The 25,925-nt window shown below is 35.7% G+C and overlaps 2 protein-coding genes and 1 pseudogene across 2 annotated transcripts; 2 read left to right on the top strand and 1 right to left on the bottom strand.

The window, feature by feature from the left end:
• The first annotated feature begins 1 nt into the window (after position 1).
• LOC148293980 (putative fatty acyl-CoA reductase 5) lies at positions 2 to 6,363 on the top strand (annotated as a pseudogene).
• Positions 6,364 to 11,399: 5,036 nt separating this feature from the next.
• Positions 11,400 to 14,866, top strand: LOC110763306 (fatty acyl-CoA reductase 3-like). Its single transcript, XM_088255587.1, has 10 exons — positions 11,400 to 11,478; positions 11,553 to 11,656; positions 11,739 to 11,941; positions 12,032 to 12,132; positions 12,534 to 12,729; positions 13,182 to 13,343; positions 13,450 to 13,531; positions 14,137 to 14,403; positions 14,500 to 14,627; positions 14,707 to 14,866. The coding sequence occupies exons 1-10, from the start codon at positions 11,400 to 11,402 to the stop codon at positions 14,864 to 14,866; spliced, it is 1,482 nt and encodes a 493-aa protein (XP_088111713.1).
• A 4,155-nt stretch (positions 14,867 to 19,021) lies between these two features.
• On the bottom strand, positions 19,022 to 19,614 carry LOC148293979 (uncharacterized). The gene is made up of 2 exons (XM_088254772.1): positions 19,167 to 19,614; positions 19,022 to 19,056 (listed from the first exon to the last, which is right to left on the bottom strand). Exons 1-2 carry the CDS (start codon positions 19,612 to 19,614, stop codon positions 19,022 to 19,024), a joined length of 483 nt encoding a protein of 160 aa, XP_088110898.1.
• Positions 19,615 to 25,925: the final 6,311 nt, after the last annotated feature.

Below are 25,925 nucleotides of genomic sequence, written 5' to 3'. Positions count from 1 at the left end.
AATGGAGTTGGAGAGCATACTAGGATATCTGCAAAACGAGACCATCTTAGTAATTGGAGCCACTGGCTTCCTGGGAATGGGTACCATTTCATCTCTCTCTCTCTCTCTCTCTCTCTCTCTCTCATAGTAACTTAATTTACAATGCGTGCAGTATTTGTGGAGAAAATACTAAGGATTCAACCAGATGTGAAAAAACTTTATCTTCTTCTAAGAGCTTCGGATACCCAATCAGCCACAGATCGCATGCTAGATCAGGTTTATATATATATGTTTTTTACAATGACAACATAATTTTATTTTATCATGTAATGATATAACATTTATTAATATTTACATATTTTTCTCCATTCAGATAATAGGGGCGGAGTTGTTTAGGGTTCTGAGAGAGGTGTCACGTCCCGGATTGGCTCCGCCGTAGCACGATATTGTCCGCTTTGGGCCCCCCTCTTTGCCCTCACGGTTTTGTTTTTGGGAGCTCATGAACAACTTCCCAGTGGGTCACCCATCCTGGGATTGCTCTGGCCCCCAACTCGCTTAACTTTGGAGTTTCCAAAAGGCCTTGTGCTAGATGGATACGGGCATGTACATATAAGGCACATCACCCCCTCTCCCTTGGTCGATGTGGGATCTTACAATCCACCCCCCTCAAGGGCCCGACGTCCTCGTCAGTACACTCGCACCACACAGCAGAGTGGCTCTGATACCAAATTGTTAGGTCCCGAATCGGCTCCGCCATAGCACGATATTGTCCGCTTTAGGCCCCCCTCTCTACCCTCACGGTTTTGTTTCTGGGAGCTCACAAGCAACTTCCCAGTGGGTCATCCATCCTGGGATTGCTCTAGCCTCCAACTCGCTTAACTTCGGAGTTCCCAAAAGGCTTTGTGCTAGATGGATGCGAGCATGTACATATAAGGCACATCACCCCCTTTTCGTTGGTCGATGTGGGATCTTACAAGAGGAATGGGGCGCAAAGTTTGATTCTTTCATAGTGGAAAAAGTTGTGGCCGTAGTCGGAGACATAACTTTTGATGAACCAGAGTAGTGAAAGAGTTCAAGTTGAGAGAAAAAATGTGCAATGGAATTGAAATCATACTTAATTCTGCAGGAACCACCAATTTTGATGAAAGGTTGTTATTATATATGCATATAAGTATATATATATATATATATATATATTTAGGCCCTGTTTGGTGGGCTGGTCTGGACTAGATTTTTCCAATTAAAATGGATTATAGTCATAACCGTTGTTTGGTGAATCTAAATAGCACATTGGACTGGTTGTGACTTATTTTTTTTGCTCCAGATACGAATCCATCGTATGAGGGTTTTGTAAACCCAAGCTGAACCACGGGTTTCGAAGCCTCCGCCTCCTCCTTCACATCTCATCGCCTCTGCTCTACGTCTTTGCTCTTCGTCGCCTCTGCCTCCTCTTCACGTCTCATCTCTTCGTCACCTCCGCCTTCTCCTTGTGATTTCATCTCTCTACGTCATTCTTCTTTGCATCTGTTCTATTCGTCTGATGGTTGATGGCTGACAAATTTGTCATTCAATCTTCAGAAAACCGAGATTGTGTAGAAGTTTCGCCTCAAAATTCAAACCCAAGTGAGTATTTTTTTGTTCATTATGCTAATATTCTGCATTATCTTTTTAGGTTTTGATTTGGGGTTTTCTAGGGTCATTGATTTGGGGCTTTCTAGGGTCTTTAATTTGGGGTTTTGGGGTGTGGGTTTTCTAGGGTCTTGTTCAATCTTCAGGATTAATACGTTGTTTTTTCTCCATCTTTTTTTTTTTTTTTGGTATGAACCACGAGGTGGTCCTGGATGGGCCCCAACTATGGGTGGCACCTTTAAGCCTTAACCACAATCCAGACTAATCCCCGCTCACACCGGGTTGGCCTGTAAGGGGTAAAGTGGTGACCCTATACGAGAGTGGGGATCGAACCCCTGACCTCTCTTAAGGAATGAGAGTGCCTAACCCCTCACTCCAACCACCTTGGTTTATTTTTTCTCCATCTTTTTAGTTTTACAAATACCTTTTTTCTTTTCTTTTCTTTTTCTTTTATTTGTTAAGTTTAATGGCTTTGGCTTCTTTGCTGAATTTGGCATCAGATAGACCCTTTTTATGATTTGTGGTTTTGGGTTCAATTCTGAAATGCTTATTATGTTGAAGAAAGGAAATGGTGTAGTTATTTATTTATGTTCAAGCAGAAACTAGATTGACAAAGAATCTAAATAGGCTTAAGTGCCATTAGTTATGTCAAAGTTTCTAGCTTTAGTAAACTTGACATTGCCAATTTAACAATCTTTAATTTGATTTGAGGCAGTAGGCCTAAACTCAAAGTGAGACAGATTCATGGGTTTGGTCAAGTTAAAACATAATATAAACTCGTGACTGGCTCGGTTTATGAGCATGCTTAGCAAAGTATGCATAGGTAGATAATGCTTCAGATTTCATTGATTTATTTGAGCTTCATTGAATTGTTTTACCAACTATTTTATTATTTTTTACTTGTTAACTTTTACTTTGAGCACTGTCAACACTATTTTAATTCCCTCTTCATTTTCGTGCCAATCCTTTGCTGTACATTTGATGACAGGCCAATTAGCTAAATTTGGTCCAGCATGATGTATCTAACATGTATCTGCAATATTGTCTTTGGTTTGTGTTCGGTTCATTTTTACACATGATTTTTCATGTTATTCACCCACTATTTCGAGTTAGTTCTTGACATTTTATAGCTTTTTACTTCCTTTTTGTGTTTTCTTAGATTTTACCTTGGTTGGGATGAAAATGAGCTAAAAGTGCATTATTAGTTATAAATTCTGATTTTTGTTCATTTTCGTAGGTCAACTCCTTGGCTTTAGATCAGCATGCTCCAATGCTCGGATGAGGTGAAGATCTTCATGAAACTTGTTCCAATGGATGTTAACTACAACATATCCAAATTTGAGCTCCATTGGACAAGTTTAGCCTATCCAACTGATCCTATATGTTACAGCAGCTCTGGAATTCCTATTTTGGCCAGCTTTCACCTCCATTGTGTCATTTTGATTCTTCTTGTTACCATAACACTTGGTAACAAGAAGTTACCTTAGTAAATGAGTACTTTCTGAAGCAATTGGCATCTTTGTGAGGACAAAGCTTCATCATTTGGAAGGAGACAAAGGATGATGGGTGAAGACTTTGGCAAAAGTAAAAGCTGGAAAGGAGGAGAGAGGGAAGCAAAAGGGAATTGCAATCTGAAGTGGGGGAGTTTTTGGAACGTAAGAAGGCAATTGATTGAAGAAATCTACACATTGAGAGCAGATTTTGGAGAGCTTGGACCAAGAGAGGAAGGAGAGGTGCAGCAAGGAAAGAAGCAAAGGAAGACTTCCACCATTGAAGACTTCAAGCTTTTCATCATTTCCAAATCTGTAAACTCTTTCTAGTTATATTTCGAATTTGTGTTTGAAATAATTATGAGCAACTAAACTCCATAGCTAGGGCTTAGGTTGAAACCCTAAACATGATTACCTTATTGTTTTGATGCTTGAGTGTATGAATTTCTAGATATTGTTGATGAATTCCAATTCACCAAATTAATCTATCATTGATGTGTGTTTTTCCTTGGTTGGCCATCTTTGAAAGCATGCTTCTTGAGATTGTTGGGATTATGTGTATCTTCATGTTATCCTAAGCAATAAATGGATGAAGTAAGAATCATCCATGTGAATTGGTTTCTTGAATACCTAATGTAAACACCATGCTATTAGGATTCTTGTGATGTTCATATTCTCTTTGAACTTAATGGGTTCTCCTTGTAATTGAATCGAAGTACGAACCATACCTAGGTTCGGTTATGGGGAGGGCACAAGTATTGTAGCACGAACCATGCACTTTACGTATATTAGAGAGAACCAATGCATCTTGAGCCACGACCCATGGTCTTGATTGCGAACATCTTCATTAACACGTTTAGAGTTCATCACTTGAGTATCCATGAACATGGGTAGAATTGTTTAGGGTGGATTCCGAAACCCTAGTGTTTGTTACATTTTAATTCCACATTTTGATAATTCATCTTTACCATTCTCATTTGAATTCAAAGTCCATTTACTTTCATGCAATAGAAATAGGTCACTTCAAACAAATCAAACCCCCCCCCCCAATGTGTGTGTGAGTTGCGTGTTCGACACGTTATGTGTCTTTGTTACTGAATTGTATTTGTTTCTGTAATTGTTTTGGACTTTTGGTCCGCGTTGTGTTTTTTCATTTTCTGTGCTGAATCCAACCGTATAAAGAACGTGAATTTTGGACGTACGGTTGGAAAGTTATAGGTCAAAAACTGGACAGATGTCGAAACTGAAAAACAGAGAAAACGACTCTGTGCAAAAACGACCGGTCGCTTTTACCTGACGACCGGTCGCTCATCACGCCAAATTTGAGTTTCGACTCTGCCCAAAAACGACCGGTCGCTCATCAAGTCAAAATTTGAGTATCGACTCTGTGCAAAAACGACCGGTCGCTAGTGTCTCACGACCGGTCGCTGGTTACTGTTCACAGCACATTTCCTTTTTGTTTTGTTTGTTTCTTTTACATTTCTTTACTTTCTTTTTAGTTTCAAATTTGCATTTGTGCATTGTGGTGTGTTAATTAAGTGTTCTCTTTGTACTCGAATTAGAACTTATAGGAAACCGACAAGTTCTTCGTGGGATCGACCCCGTACTTACATAATCTATACTTCGATAGATTCGTGCACTTGCGGGTATTTTTAATTGGTTGTTTGCACATTAATTTGTGTCCTTTTAGGAATGCAACAGTTTGTGTCCTTGTTTTATGTGTGTTTTGTACTTACGTTCATATGCGTGGTTGTTAGTTTATGTAGATGTCTAAGGGTAAGGCTAATAGATATATATGTATGGCAAGCCAATGAAGAGGAAGCATTGTTAAATATCCTTGATGAATTAGTTGCGAGTGGTCAACGTTGTGACGCCGGCACATTCAAAGCGGGAACGATGAAATTGGTAGAAACTAAACTCAGATTATTGATCCCACATACACCTATTAGAGTTAAACCCCATTTGGATTCTAAATTGAAGAGATTGAAGAAAGATTATAGTATTGTTGTTGACATGTTAAACCAAAGTGGTTTTGCTTGGAATGATGAGAAGAAATGTGTAGAGGTTGATAGCGATGAGGTGTGGAATGCTTATGCAGAGGTTGGTAATTCATCATTCTATTTTTTTGTTTTTTCTAATTTAGTTCATGTTTTGGTTGGATTAACAAATCTTAGTTTTATTTTATTGCAGCACCATAATGATGCTGTTGGGTGGAGAGATAAATCTTTTGCAAAGTTTGATAGGCTTTGAAAAGTATTTGGCAAGGACCGTGCAACCGGAAATTCTGCTTTAGCTCCTGCTGAGATGGTTCTAGATGATGATGATGAAGCATCTGAGAGTAACATTCCTGATGTACAGTTGGATGGGAGCCATCATATTGATCAAACTCATGCTCAATCCAAATCATCATCATCAAGAAACAAATGGGTAAGACAAGGAAATAAAATGGTTGATGGTTTGGGAAGAATTGCCAATGCATTTGAGAGTATGGTGGAGAACTCTGATGCCAAAGTGCAAAGGTTGGTTGAGAGCTTAAAGGAGTAGAATGCAGATGATGATCTTAAATTTGTTGGAGATGAGTTAAAAAAGATGGAATTTTCTATTTCAGATAGAATCTCTTTGCTGACTTTATTTACTGATTCGGCAAAAGTGCGTGTGTTCAAGACATTAGATGAGGGTGATGATAGGTACGAGTATGTGACGGCACTTCTTAGAGATTATAGATCTCGTTGTTGAAACGTAGTTTTGAGTTGTTATTTTGTTATATTTTGATGGGCAAAAGCCAAATAGGTATTTTAATTGCTTTGTTAAATTTGGATATGTTTTGAGCTATTTTAGAATTAGCAAGTGATGGGGCTTTCTAAAATTTAATTATGTACATTTTTTTATTTTTTTATTTTTTGGATGAAATTAATTTTTTTATATTAAATAATTTAATATGCACTAAAAAAATTAAAATTTTTTTGGAGGTCCAGTTCAGTCCAATCTTGTCTTGTACCAAACAGTGCACTAGACTTAAGTCTAGTACAGTCCAAAGTTAAGTAAAGCACCAAACAATAGACTCAAAGTCTGGTCTAGTCCTAGCCAACCCAGTCCAACACTCCAAGCCCAATCTAGTCTTGTCCAATCCGGCTCACCAAACAGGCCCTTAGGTTACAGATATGATATTGCACTGAGTGTCAATACATTTGGAGTTCAGCAAGTACTGAGCTTTGCAAAGAAATGTCTCAAACTAGAGATGCTGCTCCATGTGTCAACTGGTTAGTGTTTATTTTTCTTCTCTTGGTTCGAATTAAGAATTTTTTCAGAGAATGTAAAATTGGAAAATGCTAGGCTTACCACATTATCTTTAGTGCATTACATATCCAGAATTTCCAAATGCATTTATATGCATTCGATATCAGGAATGGACCACACGCATGTGTTGTTTTCTAAACTTTAAAGGTCGAGTTTCATTTTCTAAACTTTAAATGTCGAGTTTCAGATTTATTTATCATCTCAATTTTTTTTCCCGATCTCGATTTCCTTTTATTTGCTTCACAGATATGTTGAATGTTTTTCAGCTTACTAGAGGACTCATCTTGCTAAAGGTGGCAAACTTGTAATCTAGTTTGGGTCTTTTAATGAAACTCAAGTTGAGCTTCAATTTGGATTTTTGTTGTCAAAAGGCGATGGCAAAGTTGTAATTTAGTTTGGGATTTCAATGAAACTTCGGTTGGGAACAGTTGGTGGCACTGTTGTAATTTATAGGTGTTTTGAGTGTTGTTTTGTTTTTGAAAATAGACGTAGGATTTTTTCTTTGAATTTCTATAGGGGTGGGTTTTGTACTATTTCAGGCCCTACTATTTGGCTTGAACCTCAAGCTCCCGACTTATAAGAGCATCTCCAACCGATATGTCAAAAGTGCCACATAGATATTTAACGGTTAGAAATAATATCTCACATCACTCCAACCGAATTGTCAAAGCTGATGTGGAATGAAGGTTGGAGGTTCAATTGTTATTTTTGACAGCCCAAAAGTAAGATGTCAAATGAATATTTTATTATTTTTTAAAGACAACTGACTGTAACTTTCATTTATTATTTTCCTTTTTTATTTTTTTCCTTTTTCCTCTTTCCAGTTAATTTCCTACCGTTGAACCCCATCAACCATCAAATTTAAATTTGATGTTTGGTATTTGACATCTCCCTTGGAGATGCTCTATAATTGGCGACGCCACCATTAACTTTGCAAGGCCTTTTTGTATTTACAGATCAGCTTGGATTCAGGAGTTTGAACAATATGGTGTGAAATTGGCTAATATCACTAGTAAAAAAAACTCTTTGCGTGACAAAACACAATTCGTCGCTCAAAGTGACTTTGCGCGACGAAAATTAAACTTCGTCGCTCAAACGCGACTAAATTTTGCGCAACGAAACACAAATCGTCGCACAAAGTCACTTTGCGCGACAAACCTTTGCGCAACGACAAAACATCGTCGCTCAAAGTAACTTTGCGAGACGAAATAATAAAATTCGGTGCATAAAGTCTTGCACGACGAAGTGTGGTTCGTCTCGTAAAGTCTTTACAAAAATAAACAAAATAAAAAATTATTTTTAAAAATCTTTGGATGACTTTGCGCGACGAAACAATAAAATTTGGTGCACAAAGTCTTGCACGAAGAAGTGTGGTTCGTCTCGTAAAGTCTTTACAAAAATAAAGAAAATAAAAAAATTATTTGTAAAAATCTTTGCATGACTTTGCGCGACGAAACAATAAAATTCGGTGCACAAAGTCTTGCGCGACGAAGTGTGTGTCATCTCGGAAAGTCTTTAGAAAAATAAATAAAATAATTTTTTTTATAAAAATCTTTGCATGACATTGCGCGACGAATTTATAAACTTCGTCTTGCAAAGTCTTTACAAAAATTAAAATAAATAAAATAAAAAAAATTATTTTGTTAGAAAAATATAATATTTTAAATGTATTATATTTTAAATTAATGATCAAATTGGTTCATTGTATTCATATAGGGTCAAGGACTGTAGCTGTAAAAAATCATCAAAATCGAAATTGAAATAACCGTTAAATCATGATTTTTCGTTTATAACCGTCGAAAATTTTTGTCCTATTACTTGATCTCTGAATGTTTATTTTTTCCGATTTTTGGCGTATATGATCTCGAAGTATAAACAAATAAGTTTGACGGTTGGATCTTTGAAACTAGTTTCGTAGAATGCGTTTGCCATCAAAACAATATATTCACTAACAATTAAGAGTTTATTTATACTTTCATTAAATACAACATAAGATTTTGCGGTATCCACTAGTGTAAATATTTTAAATTGAAGATCAAATTGAGTCATTGTATTCATATAGGTTCAAGGAGTGTAGCTGTAAAAAAATCATCAAAATCGGAGTTAAAATAACCGTTAAATCGTGATTTTTGTTTATAACCATCGAAAAGTTTTGTCCCATTACGTGATCTCTGAATGTTTATTTTTTCCGATTTTTAGGGTATACGATCTCGAAGTATAAACAAACAAGTTTGACGGTTGGATCGTTGAAACTAGTTTCATAGAATACATATGCCATCAAAACAATATATTCACTAACAATTAAGAGTTTATTTATACTTTTATTAAATATAACATAAGATTTTGTGGTATCCACTAGTGTAAATATTTTAAATTGACGATCGAATGCAGTCATTGTATTCATATAGGGTCAAGGAGTGTAGCTGTAAAAAAATCATCAAAATCAGAGTTGAAATAACCGTTAAATCTTGATTTTTCGTTTATAACCGTCAAAATGTTTTGTCTCGTTACTTGATCTCTGAAAAAAAAAAAAAATTCCCAATTTTTGGCGTATATGATCTCGATGTGTAAACAAACAAGTTTGATGGTTGGATCGTTGAAACTAGTTTCATAGAATGTGTATGCCATCAAAACAATATATTCACTAACAATTAAGAGTTTATTTATACTTTCATTAAATATAACATAAGATTTTGTGGTATCCACTAGTGTAAATGTTTTAAATTGATCATCGAATGCAATCATTGTATTCATATAGGGTCAAGGAGTGTAGCTGTAAAAAATCATCAAAATCATAGTTGAAATAACCGTTAAATCTTGATTTTTCTCACTCTCACTCACTCTTTCATCTCTCTCTCACTATCTTCTCTATTCTCTCACACTCACTTCTCCCTCTCATTCTCACTCACTCAAAATCTTGCCAAAAGGTATATTCTCTCCAAACTTTAATTTTTTTTCTTCATTAATATGTGTTTTTGGAGTTAGTTTTGAGTTTATGCCAATTTTTTGTTATTTTGTTGTTATTTGACAATATTTGTTTTTTTTTGTAGGGAATCGTCGAGACTTTGACAGCTAAAGTTGAGGATTTGGACGCTATCGAAACATATCCTCCGCCACTACCACCACAATAGGGTTGTAGATTTTATTATTGTACTTTGTTAATTTATGTATACATTTTGAATATTATATATATTGGATAATTTGACCACTATTTTTCATATGTAATTTTATTTTGAATATGTCAATTTAAATTAAAGTAATTAAAAAAAATCATACAATTAAATTAAATTTAAAAAGTAAAAATTTGAAAAATTAATATAATGAAATTGATATAAAAGAAATAATAAAACAAAATGTCAAAAACCTTGGGCGACAAAATATTTCGTCGCGCAAACTATTAAACTAGTTTATTTTAATTAAAATTTTAAAAAATAATAATAATAAAAATTGAATATTTCGTTGCGCAAAGATTTGCGCGACATTAGGATTCGTCGTGCAAAGTGTATTTGCGCGACGTTAACTTTCTTCACGCAAAATAATATTATTCGTTGCGCAAAGTAATTAATATTCGTCGCGCAAAGTAGTTATAATTCGTCGCGCAAAATATGTTTGAGCGACGTTAGTATTCGTCGCGCAAAGTTGTTATAGTTCGTCGCGCAAAACCTTTCTTTACGATCTTTGCGCGACAGAACTTGCACGACCAAAATTTCGTCGCGCAAAGTGTTTTTTGTAGTAGTGTATAATATATTCATTTTTAATAATTTATTGGAAAATGAAAGGGAATTAGAAATTGTGATTATTTTGAACAATATAATACACAAGCTATACAGGTCTTATACAAATACAAATACGAGACTTAATGTATGTGAGTCAAATGAAATTGAGAAATTAAGAATGGTTAGGTTGCCTTGGACCGGAGGCTAAAAGACCCATTCCATGCCAAAAATGTTTTTTTTTTAAAAACATTAATTGAGGCCTAAAAGTAGGCAAACTTTCCTTCTATAAGCTGGTGGTGGCAAGATTTAAGGAGGAGGTGGAAGGGCTAGGTAAGAGGTGGAGAGTCTATAGGAGGTGGTTATTGGTGATGAACTTAGATTGCTCTGTAAGCAATTTATATGGCGGAGTAATCCCAGCTAGAGTGCTGAGTAATCCCAGCTATAAAGAGGAAGTGGAAGAGCCAGTAATAGGATTTAATCATGACTTTTTCACCTATAAATAGTTGAAGTTAGAGAAGGATTTTTCATATCAGTTTTTAGCTCACTTTACTAGTAGAAAGAAGGAGAGGGAGAGGAAGAATTCTGAAAGAGAAAAAGAAAAAAGAAGGAAGTTTTGAGCTTTGGAAAAGGAAGGCTTTAGGGTAAGAGTTTTTATAGTTTTGGGTGCCTTTAGTAAATTCTTTAGTTTTTTTTTTGGTCTGAACCATGAGGTGGTCTTGGATGGGCCCCAACTATGGATGGCACCTTTAAGCCTTAACCACAACTCAAACTAATCATCACTCACACCAGGTCGGCCCGTAAGGGGTAAAGTGTTGGCTAAAGTGGTGACTCCGTACGAGAGCAGGGATCGAACCCCTGACCTCTCTTAAGGAATGAGAGTGCCGAACTACTCACACCAACCACCTTGGTTAAATTCTTTAGTTTTCAATTGGAAATAAAACATTCTTTGCTATTTTTCCCTTTTAGTTAAATAATTAAAACAAATTAAGAGTCCTTGAATTAAGGCATTGTTACTCTTAAATTTTGAATTTGACTTTGAACATTTATGACTAAAAGAAAAAAATCAGAACTCAAAATGAAGAACACATGTCAATGGTTAGGTTGCCGTGGACCGGAGGGTAAAAGACCTAAGAAGTTTTAATATAGACCCATTCCATGCTAAAAATGTTTTAAAAAATAACATTAATTGAGGCCTAAAAGTAGGTAAACTTTCCTTCTATAAGTACTCTGAATCCAAGAGAACTGATATCTCTACTCAACCTAGACATTTTCCCTCTAGCCTTACACAATGGAGTTGGAGAGCATAATAAGATATCTGCAAAACAAGACCATCTTAGTAACAGGAGCCACTGGCTTCCTTGGAATGGGTACCATTTCATCTCTCTCTCTCTCTCTCTCTCTCTCTCTCTCTCTCAGTAACTTAATTTACAAACGCATGCAGTATTTGTGGAGAAAATACTAAGGGTTCAACCAGATGTGAAAAGGCTTTATCTTCTGTTAAGAGCTTCGGATACCAAGTCAGCCACAGATCGCATGCATGATCAGGTTTATATGTATAAATACGTATATTAAAATGACCAAGTAATTTTATTTTATCCTATAATGACTTTCATGTATATAAATTCAGATAATAGGGAAGGAGTTGTTCAGGGTTCTCAAAGAGAACTGGGGCACAGATTTTGATTCTTTCGTAGCAGAAAAAGTTGTGGCTGTTGCAGGAGACGTAACTTTTGATGACCTGGGAGTGAAAGAGCTCAAGTTGAGAGAAGAAATGTACAATGGAATTGAAATCATACTTAATTCTGCCGGAACCACCAATTTTGATGAAAGGTAATTATTATATATGCATGTAAGTATATAAATAAATAAATAAATAAAAATGTTGTTAGAATTTACATGTATATAATATTTGGTTTACAGATATGATATTGCATTGAGCGTCAATACATTTGGAGTTCGGCACGTACTGAGCTTTGCGAAGAAATGTCTCAAACTAGAGATGCTGCTCCACGTGTCAACTGGTTAGTATTTTCTCGAGTGAGGCTTGCGTATGTGAGATTTGATTGTTAATACATACTGAGTAATGCTAGGCTTAGCACATTTATATACTACCTTTGTAATAGAGGTGGAGGCCACCAATACGATAGGGCCCACCTCTATTAAAGATGTGGTACACAATATGGTATATAAATGTAATAAGCCTAGCATTTTCCATACATTAATATCAGGAATTTCCAACTGCATTTGCATTCACTCAATAGCAGGAATTGCCACCCACATATGTTGTTTCCCATGACCCTTCATTTTCTAAACTTTATATACTCAAGGAAATGTTAAGTTTCAACTTTATTTAGAATTTCAAATTTTTTTTCTCGGTCTCAATTTCCTTTGATTTGCTTCACTGATATTTTGTGTTTTTCAGCTTATGTATGCGGTGAACGGGCAGGACTTATACTGGAGGACTCGTCATGCATGGATGACATGGTAAAGGGGATAACTAAATTTGATTTCAAAGTGCAAGAGAAGAATCTGGTTGAGGAGAAATTGAATCAACTAAAAGCAGAAGATGCGACAGAAGAAGTTATTACAACCACAATGAAGGATTTTGGCATTGAAAGGTTTAGAATCGATCTCATTATCCTAGTTTCGGACTTATTCCGAGTTTTGGACTTATTTTTCTCCAAATTTTGATCAAAAGCAAAAGAAAAAAAGATAAGAGCATGCATAGAAATCTGACATTTTAAACACAGAATTTTTATCAATAAGAGCATTTCCACCTCATTTGTCATGACAAAAGGCAAGGGAAGGCAAGAGTTGTTATTATTCACGTGAAAGATAATTTAAATAAGTGCAACGGGAAGTAACAAACAAGTCAGTTACTTAGTTCTCTGACCCACTTGCTCATTTACTGAATTGAGATAATTAAAATGAGTGCAAGATGTCTTTTTTTAAATAAAAAAATTTGTACTGTGAAATGTCTAATTAGGAATTGTTAGTATATTTTGCACTAATATCCTTGTCAAATAGTCTAATTATTATTTCTTATTCTTTCAAACAATTAATGATATAGGGCGAAATTGTATGGATGGCCAAACACCTACGTATTTACAAAGGCGATGGGAGAAATACTTCTAAAACACTCAAAAGATAATTTACACCATGTCATCATACGTCCAACCGTGATCACCAGTACTTACAAAGAGCCATTTCCAGGTTGGGTTCAAGGTTTCAGGTATGAAGCTTGCAAACACTTCTTTGGGAAATGTCATCATCCCCTAGGTTCTAGAACCAGTATAACTAAATTTAATCCCATATGCGTTGAATGTTTGTTGTCACAGAACCATTGATAGCGTAATTGGTGGTTATTGTAAAGGGCAAGTGACATGTCTACCTGGGGACCCTATGTCAGTACTTGATATGGTAAGTTTATTTATACTTCATAGCACCACAAATATCACAGTGGCACGCAATGATGAATGTTTAAGCAGAAACCCGACGTATGGAACTTACTATTCTTTTGAGGTTAATTAAGAAAACAATATTGTTGTTTCGTGATGTGGGTAAAAATATGCTTATCTAGTCAAATTATGAATTTGAACCATTGACTAGGTTGGTTTTTCCTGAATATGTGGTTTAGATTCACAGTTTGGCATCATAAGCATTAATGTGCTAGATCTCTTAAAAAATAAAATGAAATTTCAAGAAAAGATTTACCAAAGATAGAATTTTTTTTTTCATCGAAAGCAAATGAACTTCATTCAAATCATATAAACATCTTACAAGCATTCAAATTTTTTACTGGAAATTTGCAATGCAACTATGTGGCCTCATTAAAATCTTGTCTTAAAAAACCTCCAAATGAGGAAAATCCAGTCAAAGAACAAGATTTACGAAAGATAGAATTCTTTTAGGCATATATCGATCTCTTATTGAGTTTCTCTTTCAATGCACTTTTACATTATGTGACCAAAGTATTCTGATAATGAAAACTAATAAAGAGCAAATCAATTTTTTGAAATGTGCAGATTCCTGTTGACATGGTGGTACATTCAATAATTGTAGCAATGGTGGCTAATGCAAATAAATCTTCTAGCGTCATTTACCATGTGGGAAGCTCTTTAAGAAATCCTGTAACTTTCTATGATATTCAGAGTTTTATCTTCCGATACTTCACCAAAAAACCCTGGATTGGGAAGGATGGAAAGCATGCCAAGGTTGGCAAGCTTAAATTATTCAAGACTATGGCTACTTTTCGCATGTACATGAAAATTCGCTTCCTGCTACCTTTAGAGGTTTGTTATTTCACCGTTAATAGTAATGTTATACAGTAATTACATATTATATTTATATATTTATATGCATAATATTACTTTAATTCTTCTTTGAAGGGTTTAAAGTTCGTGAACAAAGCATTTGGCGGATATTTCCAAAATCTGTATGTTAACTATAATCAGAAACTCAAATTGATGATGCGCTTGATAGAGCTATACGAGCCTTATATGCTATTCAAGGGCATGTACGTATATGCTAGCTCCAGTTTGGTTATTAATTAAACATGTGTTTTTATCATTGAGGTTAATTTGATTTAAATGCAGCTTTGATGACAACAATGCTGAGAAATTGCGAAGGATAACAAGGGAGAAGTTCGTTGATGCGGAAGCTTTCAATTTTGATGCAAGATGCATTGATTGGGAAGACTACATTATGCATACTCACATTCCTGGTCTCCAGAAACATGTTATGATGAAACGATAATCGAGAGGTGTATGCATTGTCCTTGAGAAAATAAATAAATGCATTGATTGGTCGATATATTTTGTATCATGTAAGTCTGTACTAAGCTTTTAAACTATAATACTAACCTTGTTCAGCCATGGTAGCAGTAGAGTATCTCGATTTCTTGTAGAGAGTCTTCTTCCCTTTTGCAGCACTTTAGTTTCTCTTTCTCTTAGATAGGGTGAGATCTGATTTGAGAGTATATTTGCTGCAAGGGAAGGGACCTCTATTTATAGATGCATCACTACGAAAGCCTTGCCTATCAAGAAGCATTCGAGTGTCCTTTTTGCATTAGAATAGGTTTGTTTCAATCCATGTTGAATTAGGAATCCTGATAACACTTGTATTTGATTTTAATAAGCTCTGCACAAGCATTATCTAATAGGGATTGAGTTCTATCTCCTGATCAGACCAAAACTCGAGTCCTCTTAGGATTAGAAGATCACCTTTTCGTGGATTAAGACAATAAATTGTCTTACATTCTCCCACTTGATCGATTAATCCCAAAGGTTTGTGTTGATCACTTAAGGCCTTTGTGAAATATAACTCAATCTGATTCCATCAAGCAATAGTCAATTTTAAAGAATGAAAAGGAACCATCAAGACTTCACTGAATATATAAGGATCCAGAGTCTTTATAATCACATTGATCATTCTTTAAAACCACATAAGCTTCCATCAAGATTAAACAAAAAAATAAACATGTTTCACTGTTAAGCTTTATGAACATGTCTATTCAATGTCCCTTAATTTAACTACTAAGGTCTTATCATTTAAAATGATATCGTGTCATGAATGAAAATCATATGCGCAGACATCTTCAGCTAACTTTCTGCTCAATTCATTCAAGTATATATACACATAACAATTAAACGTGTAAGCTGTTTAACTAGAAAACTTTATTTCTGAATCAGAAACTGAAATCAACAGCCATCGAAAACCATAACCAACTGAAATTAAGACTATAACAGAAAACTACTCTAAACTTAACAAGGCTCCCACTGATTTAAGCATTCAAATCATTCCTTCATCCCATGCTCATAACATGCCTATGGAACACTGCATTTGGGACTCCTTTTGTGAAAGGGTCTGCTATCATTCTGTCTGTACTAATATGACTTATATTAGTATAGCCTTGAGCAATTTTCTCCTTCACTATTATGAACTTGACATCCAATAGTCTTGAACCCTTTGTCCTTTTGTTTCCTTTTGCAAACAAAATTGCTGCGCTGTTATCACTCCATATTTGAATTGGTCTGTGTATCGATTCAACCACATTCAAGCTGATAATGAAATTTCTTAACCATATGGCTTGAAAGGTGGCCTCATAGCATGCTAGAAACTCTGCAAACATAGTTGAACCTGCTGTCAGAGGTTGTTTTACACTTCTCCATGACATTGCACCTCCTCCAAACATGAATACAAAACCTGATGTTGATTTCAAGGAGTCTTGACATCCTGCAAAATCAGCATCTGCATAACCTTGTAATTCCAACGTGTCACTTCTTTTGAATGTCAGTTTATAATCTTTTGTCCTTTGCAAGTATCTTAACACTCTTTTCCCTGCAATCCAGTGAGCTTGTCCAGGATTGGACTGAAATCTTCCTAGTACACTGACTGCAAAGGCCAAGTCAGGTCTGGTACAAACCTGCGCATACATTAGGCTTCCTACCAGTGAAGCATATGGTTTGTCAACCATTTCCAGCTTTTCTTGCTCAGTCTTAGGTGCTTGTTCAGTGCTTAGTTTATCCCCTTTTGCAATAGGAATATCACTTCCTGTGCAGTTCTGCATATTGAATCTCTTGAGCACCTTTTCTATGTAGGATTTTTTTGATAGTCCAAGTACCCCATTCTTTCGATCTCTGCTTATATCAATGCCTAAAACATATGATGCCTCAGCTAGATCAGTCATTTCAAAGTTCTTAGATAGGAAATTCTTGCAGTTATGTAACATGGTGAGATTTGTGCAGGCTAGTAAAATGTCATCCACATACAAAACTAGTATAATGAAATGTCTCCCACTCATCTTCATGTATATGCATTCATCTAAAACATTTTCAACAAAACCAAAGTCTTTCACTACCTTGTTGAACTTTAGGTACCACTGTCTAGAGGCTTGCTTTAATCCATAGATTGACTTGTTTAGCTTGCAAACCAAGTCCTTTCCCCCTTCTTGAACAAAACCTTCAGGTTGTACCATGTATATGTCTTCTTCCAAATCTCCATTTAGGAAGGCTGTCTTGACATCCATCTGGTGCAAGTGGAGGTCAAAATGTGCTACAAGGGCCATGATAACCCTTAATGAATCCTTGGTTGAGACTGGTGAGAAAGTCTCATTAAAATCTATTCCTTCTTTCTGTGTGAATCCCTTTGCAACCAATCTTGCCTTATACCTGTCTATCTATCCTTTTGAGTCCAGTTTCGTTTTATATACCCACTTACAACCAATTGGTTTGCAACCTTGAGATAAGGTCACAAGCTTCCAGACTCCATTTTTCTCCATTGAATTCAGTTCTGACTTCATTGCTGCAAACCAGTTTTCTTCCTTTTCACTTGTCATGGCCTGTTTGAATGTTGCAGGATCTTCCATGGTATTCACATCATGTTCTGCTCCCTGTAGGTATACAAAATAATCATCTCCTAAGGCAGGTTTTCTTTGCCTTTGTGATCTTCTTAGTTCCAAGTTTGGTTCTGGATCTCCTACTTCTTGTGCTTGAGCCATGTCTTGATTTTCTGTTGGCGGTGCTTGATTGTCATTTAATTCCATTGGTTCTGTAGTTTCAGGTCCATTGACATTGGTTTCTTCAGTGTGTTCCAACTGAGTGTTGATTAAATCCATTTGAGGTAATCTAACAATTTCTTCACTTGGATTCTGTGGCATGTCATGGTTCAAGGTTATTTCTTCAAAACTGAAACTTTCTTCCTCATCTATTTCTTGGTCAGTTTCTATAAAGACTACTCTTGAGGTTTCTATGAATCTGGTAGTGTGTTTGGGACAATAAAATCTGTATCCCTTTGTTCTTTCAGGATAGCCAACAAAATAGCCACTTATGGTTTTCGGATCCAACTTCTTTTCTGCTGGATTGTAAGGTTTTGCTTCTGCTTTACAGCCCCATACTTTCAGATGTTTAATGCTAGGCTTCCTTCCATTCCAGACTTCATAGGTAATTCTATTTATGCTTTTGGTTGGAATTCTATTTAGAATATAGTTGGCTGTTTTTAAGGCTTCTCCCCAAAGAAAAATTGGCAGATTTGTACAGCTCATCATACTCCTTATCATGTCTTTCAAGGTCCTGTTTCTTCTTTCTGAAATTCCTTTTTGCTGAGGTGTACCTGGGTTGGTGTACTGAGCTATAATTCCTTCTTCTTGAAGAAATTTAGCAAAGGGTCCAGGATTCCTTCCAGTCTCATCAAACCTTCCATAGTGCTCTCCTCCTCTATCCAATCTAACCACCTTTATTTTCAAGTTCAACTGGTTTTCTACTTCAGCCTTATAAATTTTGAACTTGTCCAATGCACTTGATTTCTCTTTAATGAGATAGATATATCCATATCTTGAAAAATCATCTGTAAAAGTTATAAAGTAGTTAAATCCCTCATGAGTTGGATTTGGAAAGGGTCCACATATATCCGTGTGAATGAGTTCCAGTAAACCTTTGCTTCCCAATGCCCCTTTCTTTCTTAAGTTGGTTAATTTCCCTTTGACACATGGAATGCAAACTTCATCTTCGTTTTCATGATTCAATGGTGGTAAGACAGATTCCTTGCACAGTTGTGTTATCCTTTCTTTTGAAACATGTCCAAGTCTTTTATGCCATAATTTGAAGGAAATCTCATTGGTTTTAGTTTGCACAGTGTTTATTTCCATTTTAGTTCTTTTGCAGTTTAATCGAAACATTCCATCAATGAGACTTGCTTTGCCAACTAAATCTTTATTTCTGAAAATAGAACAACCAGTTCCATCAAAATTCAAACTGAACTTTGATTTTACAAGTCTAGTAACTGAAATCAAACCCTTCTTCATAGAAGGAACATTCATCTAATTCCAAAACAAAACCAAATTCTAACTTGATTCTAACTGTCCCTATGTAATTAACTTGGACTTCTTCTCCATTTCCCACGAACACCTTCACTTCATCCTTGCTTGGCAGCCTCTTGCTTGTAAACTCCTGCAAGGAATTAGCCACATGAATAGAAGCACCACTATCCAACCACCATGAATCACATGAGAAATTAACCAAATTATATTCGAAACAGACCAAAATCAGATTGTTATTACCTTTTCCCTTCTTCTTTTCCAGCCACTTTTTGTATTTCCTGCAGTCTCTCTTCATGTGTCCTGCTTTCTTGCAAAAGAAACAACCCAATCTAGTTGTAGGCTTCAAAGCCTTATCTGTACTATTCTCCTTTTCTTTCCCAGCAGCAGGCTTATACTTGTTTTCCTTGTTCTGTTTAGTCTGAACCATGTTGACCATTTTGGCTCCCCTTTCTCTTATGATATTATGCTCTTGTTGGACAGAATTAGTAATAAGATCATTCAAGGTCCAGGTCTCCTTCTGAGCAATGTAGGTTTCCTTGAGAGATTTAAACTCTTTAGGCAATGAATTCAGTGCAAAATGGACCATCATGTCCTCATCTACTGTCATATCCAGCTCCTGTAATTTCGTTCCTATGTCAATCAAGTTCATGATATGAGCTCTCACACAACCCTGTCCATCATACTTCATATCAATCATTTGATTCAGCAGGGAACTCTTGACAACTTTTTCAGATTCCTTGAACCTTTGTGCAATTGACTCATAGTATTGCTGTGCATTCTTAGATTTAGGAATGGTTCCTTTCACTGATGAAGACATAGCCCTTTGCATGATTAACATAGCCATCTTGTTTGCCTTTTCCCATTTGGCAAACTTAGTTTTAGTTTCTGCAGAAGCATCTACAGCTGGTTCCTGGGGAGGTTTCTCTCTGAGCACAAAATCGTAATCCAGAAAACCTAGAGATATTTCCAGATCTTGTTTCCACTTGCTATAATTTGATCCAGTCAAGGTTTCGATGGAGTTGTGATTCACTGTAGAATTTGCAATACAATTTAAATAAAACTGTCCCTAAAACTTTACTTAAACATGTCATCTTATACCCGTGGGTTTAAGTTTAACATGTTCCAAAACCCTAAACAGTTAATTTGACAAGCTTCCTGCGCAAGTAATTCACATCTGTGGATGTAAAGATACTCACAAGCCAGTGCAATCAACTGTCCAGATTGTTCCATAAGTGCTGTGATCAATCAGTACAACTTTCCATCTGTGAATGGAGAATCATATAGAAGGCTACGAACATTGATGCAATTTTCTGACCAAACTGTCAAATTCAAGAACTCCTACACAGCCTGAGCAGCTGTGGCTTACTCATTCTGCATAGCAGTTTTCAAATTTTTGGTCAAAACTTTATGAGCAGAGATAACCTTATGCTCTTTAACAGTTAAGATTTGCAAACAAAAGAAAAACTGCATACTTTATAGCTTACAATCAATTAGTCAGATTAAAGAAGAAAAGCCTAGAGCTCTGATACCACATGTAAGTCTGTACTAAGCTTTTAAACTATAATACTAACCTTGTTCAGCCATGGTAGCAGTAGAGTATCTCGATTTCTTGTAGAGAGTCTTCTTCCCTTTTGCAGCACTTTAGTTTCTCTTTCTCTTAGATAGGGTGAGATCTGATTTGAGAGTGTATTTGCTGCAAGGGAAGGGACCTCTATTTATAGATGCATCACTATGAAAGCCTTGCCTATCAAGAAGCATTCGAGTGTCCTTTTTGCATTAGAATAGGTTTGTTTCAATCCATGTTGAATTAGGAATCCTGATAACACTTGTGTTTGATTTTAATAAGCTCTGTACAAGCATTATCTAATAGGGATTGAGTTCTATCTCCTGATCAGACCAAAACTCGAGTCCTCTTAGGATTAGAAGATCACCTTTTCGTGGATTAAGATAATAAATTGTCTTACATATCATTGACGGTATATATTCACTACTAGAAAAGCTCCAAATAAGCCATGGATATACCGTGGCCACTCTTATATTGATACAAATATAGATCATATACTCATTTCTATATTGTAGGTATATTTAATGTACTTATATATATTTGTAACGTACCCATCCAAGGATATCTAATTTTATTTTGGAAGTACTTAATGTATTCAAAATAATGCACATTCATCGATCTCAATACGTACACAATTTCCTTCATAAGATTTAATAAAAACATTGGGAAACTCACTATCCAAATAAATCTCCTTGATTAGAGTAATTTTTCCACAATTAAGAACATATTTTTTAAGGTAAAAAGTCACTTTTGATCCATGTGGTTTATCATTTTGACCATTATCCTCCGTTTTGATTAGGGAAACTAACTCAGAATTTAGCTAGAAATCAGGAATTTAAAAGGAGAAATTGACAATTCCATTGTTTGGTAACCTAAGCCCTGAACTTATTAAATAACGCACAGAAAAAATTGTGAAAATTGGGGCATCAAATTCTCGAGTTTAATTTCCACCAAAATAGACATCATTTCAGAATTTCCATAGTGCCATTTACAAAATTCAACATACATAAATCTAAACACTGAAATCTTCAATTGCCCGAAATTGAAATGATGGAAATCTAAATTACATTATTTTAGAATTCTATGTAATTTTCTATTCCTTCATCCAAACGGAGTGTTAAGGTCCCTCTGATTTCAATTTGATCATTTTTGTCCATGTGGTTTCAATTTAAAGCAATTCAATGACAATCCTCAATTTATATCATTTTTTTTCCTTTCGTTACTTGTGGAGGGCAATTTGGTTAAATTATTAAAAAAATCATTCCTTTTAAAATTAAACAATACAAAATAAAAAAATGTCATCTCTCTCTCTCTCTCTCTCTCTCTCTCTCTCTCTCTCTCTCTCTCTCTCTCTCTCTCTCTCATACAAGACCTCAACCACCACCCAACCCCAAGTTACCCTCACCACCACCACTCCAAGCCCACCCAACAACCCACTACCCAACATCACCCAGCCAAAAACCAACCCTTACCACCTCCCATTGCAAAACTTCTAAAGACACTCCAATTCGAACTCTCTTTTCTCCTAAGCCCAGCTAGGACACTTACACAATCACCCACCCTACCATGACCTCTGTAACATCCCACATTGACCAACGGAGAGGGGGTGATGTGCCTTATATGTACATGCCCGCCTCCATCTAGCACGAGGCCTTTTGGGAGCTCACTGGCTTCGGAGTCATGGGAACTCCGAAGTTAAGCGAGTGGGGGCCAGAGTAATCCCAGAATGGGTGACCCACTGGGAAGTTGCTCGTGAGTTTCCAAAAATAAAACCGTGAGGGCAGAGAGGGGGGGCCCAAAGCGGACAATATCGTGCTACGGCGAAGCCGATCCCGGGATGTGACAATTTGGTATCACAGCCACTCTGCTGTGTGGTGCTAGTGTGCCGACGAGGACGTCGAGCCCTTAAGGGGGGTGGATTGTAACATCCCACATTGACCAACGGAGAGGGGGTGATGTGCCTTATATGTACATGCCCGCCTCCATCTAGCACGAGGCCTTTTGGGAGCTCACTGGCTTCAGAGTCATGGGAACTTCGAAGTTAAGCGAGTGGGGGCCAGAGTAATCCCAAGATAGGTGACCCACTGGGAAGTTGCTCGTGAGTTTCCACAAACAAAACCGTGAGGGCAGAGAGGGGGCCCAAAGAGGACAATATCGTGCTATAGCGAAGCCGATCCCGGGATGTGACAACCTCCCCATCCCTCACCTCTTGTTCTGAACCCACCCCATCTTTCCCATCACAACCCATCAACCCAAAGTCTTTGTCCATTCCTAAAAATACGTCATCCATCAACGACGGCACAAAATGATAGAAAGAGAGGAACAGATTGTTCTCCAAATCTGATCTCAGCCATCTCAATTTGGAGGATGGCAAGGTCGCCTCCATTATTGTTTGTTTGTTGTTTTCAGATTTGGATATCGTGGTTTAGATGGTGGGCAGTGGGGGATCCAAGATTCGAAATCCAACTGGTCGAAACTTACATTAAAAACTCAACGTTATGAGTGAATCTCATTAATAAACATAAAAATATACACCTAGTAAAAGGACAAATAAGCCTTACACTCAAATGCATCTCTATACATAAATAAAAGTTTAGCAACAAAAAAAACTATTCTTTTTCTTTAAAAAAAAAAAATTCCAACAAATTCTTTGTTTTCTTGGGGTTCGGATTGTGATCCGACATAACAAAAGATAACCTATTTAATCCAACATCCCAACAAAAAATCAAATAAATTCTCATAATAACATCAATGCCTTTGATCAAACTTAACATACAAAAAATCAAATATCTCAACAATACCAATATCAAATCAAACATCTCAACAAAATTCCAAAAATCAAAGACTTAATTAATTTCAACAAAGTCAGCAAATTATAATTCATTCTTCAGTAAACACTAGAATAGATTAGAACACATAATTCTAACCTATTTAAAATATATTAGATTCAATGTTGTCATATACAACATCTTAAAATTTGGGGTTAGGTAATTAAAGAGGAGATAATTAAAGAAGAGAGAAATTTTAGGTTATGAATACATGTGGGTTACTTTTTGGGTGGGCATAGGTTTGTATGTTTCACATGAGTTGGCCTATTATATATGGGTATTTTTTTTTTGTTGAAAATTTTGGGGTAGGCAGCAGCCTACCTTTCCCTAGGCATAGGACCACCCCTGATGGTGGGTATGATGATTTAAATTGTGGGTATGATAGGTATGGTGGTGGGGTTGCTTTAGATGGTAAAGGGATATAGAAGGTGGTGGTAGGGAGTATGAGTGGCAGTTTTCGATACGACATGATACACAACTCGAAACCCACACGGAAAATTATAGGGTCAACTCGCACGATTTAATTGTTGGGTCATTTTCAGGTCAAGCTGCCATGACCTGTTTAATACATAGGTGAGTTTCGGGTCAACCCATCAACCCGCTAAAATACTTATATAATCCGTTTATTAAATAGTTCGTGTCAACCCATGTAATACCCACCAACCCGCCAACTCATTTCTTTGTTTCTTCTTCATTTTCCTTCTGTTTTTTCATTTTTATAATTTCTTTTATTTATCTCTCTCAATCTTCATCCATACAAAGAGGCAAAATATAATCACAATTTTTATATTAAATTTTTTTTTTAAATTGCTAACTTCAATTATTTTATTAAATTATCAAAATTCATGTTTTTATTTCGTTTGACCTTTTGAATTTATTGGTTTTTTGTCTTTTTTTTTTGGTATTTGTTTTTACTTATTGTCCAATACTCAAGTATGCAAGTAATTCTTGTACGGGCCATGCTAGTTATTCTTTATTTTTATTTGTTTTTAATTTTTACTACGGTTGTTGTTGGGTGGGTCATTTTGGTTCGGGTGGTGGTTTATTGGGGTCGGTATAAGAGCCAAGTGCTGCGATTTAAATTTTTTAAATTTTTTATTCTTTTAAGATTCTTTTTCTTCTTATTTTTTATTGGTTTTTAATATTTATTTTTAAAAGGAAATTTTTTAATAATTTGTTGACCGGATTGGCTCTCCATAAACAACAAAAAATTTGACAGAAATTGAGGATTGTCCTTAAATAACTTCAAATTGAAATCAAAGAGACCTTAATAATGAAAGTGATAAACCATATGGACCAAAATTGACTTTTTACCTATTTTTATTATGTTGTTTGGTTAATTTGTTTTATAGCTAAATATTTATCATGAAATATGATTGAATTTTTTTACATATAGATATATATATGTTTTATAGCTAAGAACCACAAATTGTACAAAACAATGAACAAATTGTTTGCACAACAATCGTACTTGGCTCACTAGAAGTGTCACGCTCCGAATTTACAACCCCACGATAAGCTGCTTAGTTATTAAACACAAATACAATTTGGGAGTGAAGCTTTGGAATGCACAAAAATGCACCACAACTTCTTTTTACTTTTCTTTCAGCACACAACCATTTCGAACTCACAATATTAATAGACTCATAATTCATAGTCATACATTATATCACAAACATTACATTATAAATTGAAACTTCAACGTAGTACATAATTTCTCCTTTAATCTATTCCAATTAGGGAGTCATAAATACTATAATTATTTTTTAATCCAATATGATTGGTCTATCTCTATAAAAACATATATATAGTTTTAATTAAAAGTTTAAACTATGCATAAAATAAAGCAATATTAAATTATAGGGAGTCACTAGGAGTCTTTTCTCTCTCCTGAGATATAGGAGCTCCTAGTCCTAGAGGTCTCCCTATTTTAGGAGGTGAATAGGGGCATGGTTAGAGTTGTATAGTTCCAATTACTCCCTAAAATTTGTCTAAGGAGGTGATTTAGGGATCCCATTATGGATGCTCTAATTGGAGGAGAAGTGAGAGAATAGGCATAATGTTTGATAAAATTAGGGGTCATATAATTATCATAACATTATAATTTTAGCATTTGTTGATGGGTCACATTCAAATACCTAGACCACATGAAAATTTCGTACGGTCGAGAAATAAAAAATCATATCATGAGCTTGAGTGACTTAAACCTTAAAATCTTTATTGGTGTGTTTTTGAATGCATGTGATCCATAATTTTTGTTTTTATATCCATATAAGTTTTTAATTCAACAAAAGCTAACAAGAGAGAGGAAGAAAGACACAAGAAATATGGTAGCAAAAAAAAATAGAAAATAACAAATGTTGGGTTTATGTAATATTTTCAAAGCCAGACTAGTCTATCTACCCTCTAGTCTTGTTGGTAGGAAAAACCGAACTTCATTGAATAACAAATACTTATGGCCGGACGAAAATGGTGTAACAAAACTTATATGACAAAATGGACCCTATTCTATCTACTATCTACCTACTGTTGTTAGGAACTGTTTGGTGAAAACCTCTAGTTTTATATGGGAGAGATTACTATATATAATGTAGTAGAATACTAAGT

This window comes from Prunus avium, chromosome 6 (assembly GCF_965620075.1).
Source record: "Prunus avium chromosome 6, drPruAviu1.hap1.1, whole genome shotgun sequence".
In the NCBI taxonomy this organism is placed as follows: domain Eukaryota; kingdom Viridiplantae; phylum Streptophyta; class Magnoliopsida; order Rosales; family Rosaceae; genus Prunus; species Prunus avium.
This window is presented reverse-complemented; position numbering and strand designations above follow the sequence as displayed.